Below are 5,779 nucleotides of genomic sequence, written 5' to 3'. Positions count from 1 at the left end.
CTTAATTTCCTTAGGTAAGTTGGATTCTTTGGATTATAGGTGTTCTATTCATTATGAAGTCATTAGAGTTAGACAAGGTACTCTTGTGATCATGAAGGATGAGAAGATTGGTACAAAGAATCTCTGAAAACTAGAAGAAAGCATATTGATAAGAAGAATGTAAATTGAGGTAAAAGGCAACATCAACAATCAATAGTGTAAGAAAGTATCCAAGGGGAAATTGACTTTTGCAGAAATTGTGAAGACTAATTCCATTTGACTTGGACGTGGAGATTGTTAGAGTCCAAGTCCAATTACAATTAGGAAGTGTAATTAGTTTAGGAAGTTTAACAGAATTTAAATTATGAAATTTAATAATTAGAGCCTCAAAAGGACTAGTTTTTAGTGGCCTATATATTTGTGTAGTTGGTTGGCCATTATATTGTATTGTAAAGAACACACAAAATGGAGAAGCATAGACGAAGCCAGCACTGGGCCAAGGGGGGCACTGGGCCCCCCTAAAATTTTGAAAAATTTTGAGGGCATATTGGTAATTTCACTCTCTAATTTTAAAATTTTTTTAAAATAGCTGCATCACTCATTCTTACAGCTCTGCTGACAAAAAGGAACCTATTTTTTTTTGTAATTTGTCACTTTCACCTCTCTCGCCACTTCTTTCTTTTTTATCAATATATATTTGTTTATGTATATTATTTTTACAAATTACATATTTTAATTTGGACCCCCTCAATTAAATTCCTGGCTCTATTACTGTGGAGAAGTATACTGAATTTTGAGAGTAAAAAAAAATAATTAGTGGTTATAATTAATTATTTTTTTTTTATAGTGGATCTGTTAGTAGAGTAGGCTTACATTGAATCATGTTAAATTTTATATTTTTTATTTTGTGTGGGTGTGATTTTTACAATAATATATATATATATATATATATATATATAGGTCCTAATAAGTGAATATATAAATATGGATGGATCATAAAAATTTATAATTATCTTATATGTTTTGTTAAAATAACAATAATAATTATATATTTGCATATATGTATTTATTTATAAGAATATGTATTTTCTATTTCATGTCAAATCTGACATGAAATTGTGGTGATACCCTAGAAATTCTCCCTGGCACAACTTATTTATATTTAACACGCGATATAGACACATCGGTTTCAACTTGTGAAGGGTATTTCAAAGACCAAAGGATAGTGGGAAAGGACTTCAGAGTTCCATGGACATGATAAGAAACCATTGCAGGATTTGGTCGTTTGAATATGGAAGCTGACGATTATATATTGTACTTTGGATTAGAGGGTCAAGATTGTTGGAGATATGATAACATTAAGAGGATATCAGCAAGGCAACGCTTCTCAAGAACAAGTGATCTGATAGAAATTCAATTGCATGTCAAATCCAATAAAAAAAAAGAAAAAAAAAAGTGCAGCATGAAGACTATAACGGGGATTCATTGTCTTAACAATTTTTCCAATAGAATGGCTATAAATGATTGAATTTTGTATATTAAAACATTAAGCAAAATATGCTCTACAACAGTATCAGCATAGAATACTATACATTTTTTTCATTTGGATCATGGGTGCTCATAAGATCCACTAGTGGATCTTGGTTAGTTTCTCTCTCTTGGATTATCTAACTAGATTGCAGACACTCAGCTCCTTTCCAGAATGGCAGAGAGTAAGTGCTACAAAGGAGATCATGAAAGAAAACTGCAGCTTTTGTATCAACTACAGTGAACATAACTCACACAATTTGAACTTCATTATGCAGGCCTTCGTCATTTTCAGCTTCTAATATCTTTTGCATGGCATCACGACATCTGAAAAATTATCATTTAATAAAAAAATGGCTTATTCCTACAAGGCACAGAGAATTTAAACCAGAAGGAATATAATGGTTATACCTCCAAGGAAGATGATCAAGGAACATATTTGGTGAGACAACAATATCTTTGAAGTCTTCTCTGTTTGCTATATAAGCATTATAATGCTGCGCCCTCTCATGGAATCTCCAGCTTTTCCACAAAGGCGCATTGTCATTTCTTTGTTCTGGTACCAGGTGAATCACAAGCCCTGGTAGAAACATCTCTGGGGGATCCCCAGCTGACCCATTTTCACTTCCAGGGACAGTTTCCAAAAATTGAGATACAGGATTATCTACTGCATTTACATTCGCAGCCTCATTATGAAAAGGATTTTCAAAACTGTCATCATTAATATCTCCATCACTGCTTGTATCTGATTCCTTCCAGAAAGGATTGTCATCGTCCAGTTGATTGCTTGCTGCAGTCAAAATTAAGAATCTTAGTAGAACAACCAATTCAATATTGGAAAAATCATGTCTAGACCCGGTTCATCATTGACCAAAAACACAAAACTGCCGAATTTGTATCTTGCGTTTTCCCTTGAATGGTATCAGCAGTATTATAGCAAACTAGATATTCTTGCATTTTCTTGTGCAATATATATATATATATATATATATATATATATATATATATGCTTAGTTTATAATTCTGACACAAACCTTTCTGACATAATTTTGATCTTCCACTGTGGTGGGTGGAGAATGTAATTCTGATGGATCTTTAACCTCAATGCCTCTTTGCCACTTGCTAATATAAAGAAATCGACAAGCAAGTCTAAAAATAAAAGCTGTATCAGTTTTGGAATCTTCTGAGAGTGCCATAATTGCAGCTGCCCGAAGCCGTAGAATTGATCCCACTGAAAGGCGTGCAGAAAATTCATTGTCGTGTATAATGCTGCAGAAAGCTCAAACACTTACAATGAAACAGAAATAAACAACAAACAAATAATGAGAAAACTTGCCTTGAAATTTCCATCACCATGAATTCCATTCAAAATTACCTTGTAACAAATTCTGAGCATGCTTCTGCTATGACTGAATCCACGCATGGAAGGGGCCCATATGCATAAACATGTAAGTTTGGGTACTGACCATATAGCTGTATACATAAAAAATGAACTAACAAATTGTCATTTTCCTTCCGTTGTAAACATTTTCTTCCTATGCCAAACATTGAAAATGCAAGTAAAAGAACATACTCTCAATCCTAGTAATGTAGCAATTGCACCTCCTAGGGAATGTCCAACTACGTAAATGTTATATCCATCACACTCACATCCAGCTCCCAGCAATGAGGAAAGGAAGCCGCTTGATTTAGCTTCTGCACATTCATATTATCACAAAAATTTAGAGCAAATAAAAGTTGATATTCTTCAAAATAATTTGATTTTACAAGATCAAAGTATGATCCCATTTCACGGTGACAGGGATAACAAAGATCCACCAACAAGAACACCAAAGAAAATATGTGTAACACGTCGGTATGATTGAGAATCAATGAGACAGGAAAGTTAACACTTTGACAATGAATCGAGGGTGCGAATATCTATCTGATCAGTATAGAGAATTATGTGATGAAAGGAGAATATAATGATAATTAACTATTCCTGGTACATTGCACCAAAATACTTTGAATGAAACCGATGGACCCGACTAATTCAACCGAATCAAACTGACTTTTTGGTTAAGTTACAGGATGATGGATTTACAAAAATTATCTTTATAATTTTTTTTCTTTAAAATATTTCCAAAAATAAAGCCCTATGTGGTGATTTGAGTGGTTTGCTATTCCATTTAGAACATCCTAGTTAGTACAGCAAGTGTAGAATATAATTTTCCCTCAGATCCATGGCTTGCTTGTTTCTCCTCTTTCTTTGCATCTCTTCTATTTTCTCTTTGTTTTGCCGAGATCCGATATTCTGATATCTGATCCGATAACAGTCCGATTATCCCCATCAACGAGTTTGGCTTGACCCACAAGGGTCAACTCGAGCTTAACATCTCTCACATCCAACTTTCTAACTCATCTCAACCTCTCCAAGATAGGATTCTTCCTCTGCACCCTGATATGGACTCTTGGCTCCACGTGCTTCGGCAGATCTTGATTCTTCCTGATAAGTTCTTTCCTCCATCTCTCCTATTTATCCCTATTTGTATGTATTCATATATATTGATCATTTGGATTAGATAAAGCTCAACAACCTTGCATGTTATGTTCACGAAGCTAAAACCAAAATTGGTATTATTACTTTTCTTAACTGTAATTGAATATACATATACATTTATCATTTGGATTTGTGGACTCTTGAAACCTTATGCGTTTGGATTCACTTGAATTCTACTTTCTATAGAATACCCAGAAATTGTTTTCAGTTTATCTGAATTAAGGCTAAATTGAGCTTGTATAACTGCAATTGGTTATAGGATAACAAAGAGGGAATGACTATATTGATCAAATGGATGCAGTGCTGTAGTGAAAAGATGCCTTTTTAGGGAGCTTTTGATGCTGTGAAGACAATATGCAACTAATTGGTAGGATGAAGTGCTGAATTCTGGAAATGTTAAGGAAGCAAAGACTTATATATATAATTTTGAACAGAAGAAAACACAGAAAAGTTGAATTTTAAAACAGAAATGCTTTTGTCTAGATTGTGCATAATTCCACAAACAGTAACTTTTGGGTAATTTTGTGGCTAATTTATGGAAACCTATTTTTAATGTTTCTGAAAAAGATCAATTTTAATGTGATATAAAAAAGAATTTTGCAATGAATTTCAGTTTCTTACATCCCTCCAATTCACTGGCTATTCATATAACTAAAAAGTATAATGCAATTATTAATTTATCTCCTTGTTTGAATAGAGTATTCTGCATGCAAGGTTATTCAATGAGAACATTCACATTATTTTATTCAATATGCATACTCTAATATTTCAGTTGTTGAATTTTTTATGATTTCTTTCTGTGTAGTTACTGATATATTGCAATTGTTTAACTAGTTTTTTATTTTATTTTATAATTTGCGAAGGTTGGAGTATAGCAGCCCACTACTAGCAGAATTTAGAAGTGTTCAATTTACAAAATTAATAGGTTTTAGTGATGTTTTTATCATTTGTGTTCATGCAATGTTTAGGCAATGTAATATGATCTATCTATGGTACATTAGTATGATCTACCATCTAAATTGAATTTGAGATTTTTAGCTCAGTTAATTTTTTTTATTATAATATACATAATTGTGTGTTCGTATTAAAGGAAACGTTCGCATTATATTATTTAGGTTGTACTATACATTGATGAGTAAAAGTAACATATACATTGATGAGTCAATATATCAATTTCACCTATAATAAATGCATTATAAAAAGTGTTTCCCAACGTCATATTGAGATCGAAGTGAACCATTTATAGATACTCCACCAGATGATAAGAAGTCAAGGCTCTCAGTGACCCTATTGTGGAACAATGAATTAAAGCAATGAATGAAAGGATCGAGTCTATGAAATCAAACCAAAATTTAAAAGTTGGTTGATTTGCTGAGAGGAAATAAATCCATTGAAAACAAATAGGTTCTCAAATAATAAATTGTAAGGCTAGGTTGTATCAAGATACCTAGTGGTTAAGAGGTATAAATAATAGGAAGAAATGTATGAGAAAATTTTCAATTGTTATGAAATTTACCTTTATAAGGCTAATTTGCTTTATAGCAACTTGTTTGAATCTTGAATTACACTAAATAGATGTAAAGACTATGTTTCTCATAAAAGAATTAGATAGATTCCTTTGAGGTCTATTTATGGATTTGAGCAATAGCCAAGACAATGGTATATTAGTAGCATAATGCAATCATGTCATTTCATTTCTCTATGATCAATGAAGACCATTAAGAGTACATTAAA

The 5,779-nt window shown here is 32.4% G+C and overlaps 1 protein-coding gene across 1 annotated transcript; it reads right to left on the bottom strand.

Moving 5' to 3' along the window:
* Positions 1-1,311: 1,311 nt before the first annotated feature.
* LOC131183131 (uncharacterized) lies at positions 1,312-4,012 on the bottom strand. The gene is made up of 8 exons (XM_058153170.1): positions 3,904-4,012; positions 3,080-3,201; positions 2,882-2,979; positions 2,541-2,775; positions 2,378-2,417; positions 1,918-2,296; positions 1,762-1,833; positions 1,312-1,381 (listed from the first exon to the last, which is right to left on the bottom strand). The coding sequence occupies exons 1-8, from the start codon at positions 4,010-4,012 to the stop codon at positions 1,312-1,314; spliced, it is 1,125 nt and encodes a 374-aa protein (XP_058009153.1).
* Positions 4,013-5,779: the final 1,767 nt, after the last annotated feature.

This window comes from Hevea brasiliensis, chromosome 1 (genome assembly GCF_030052815.1).
Source record: "Hevea brasiliensis isolate MT/VB/25A 57/8 chromosome 1, ASM3005281v1, whole genome shotgun sequence".
In the NCBI taxonomy this organism is placed as follows: domain Eukaryota; kingdom Viridiplantae; phylum Streptophyta; class Magnoliopsida; order Malpighiales; family Euphorbiaceae; genus Hevea; species Hevea brasiliensis.
This window is presented reverse-complemented; position numbering and strand designations above follow the sequence as displayed.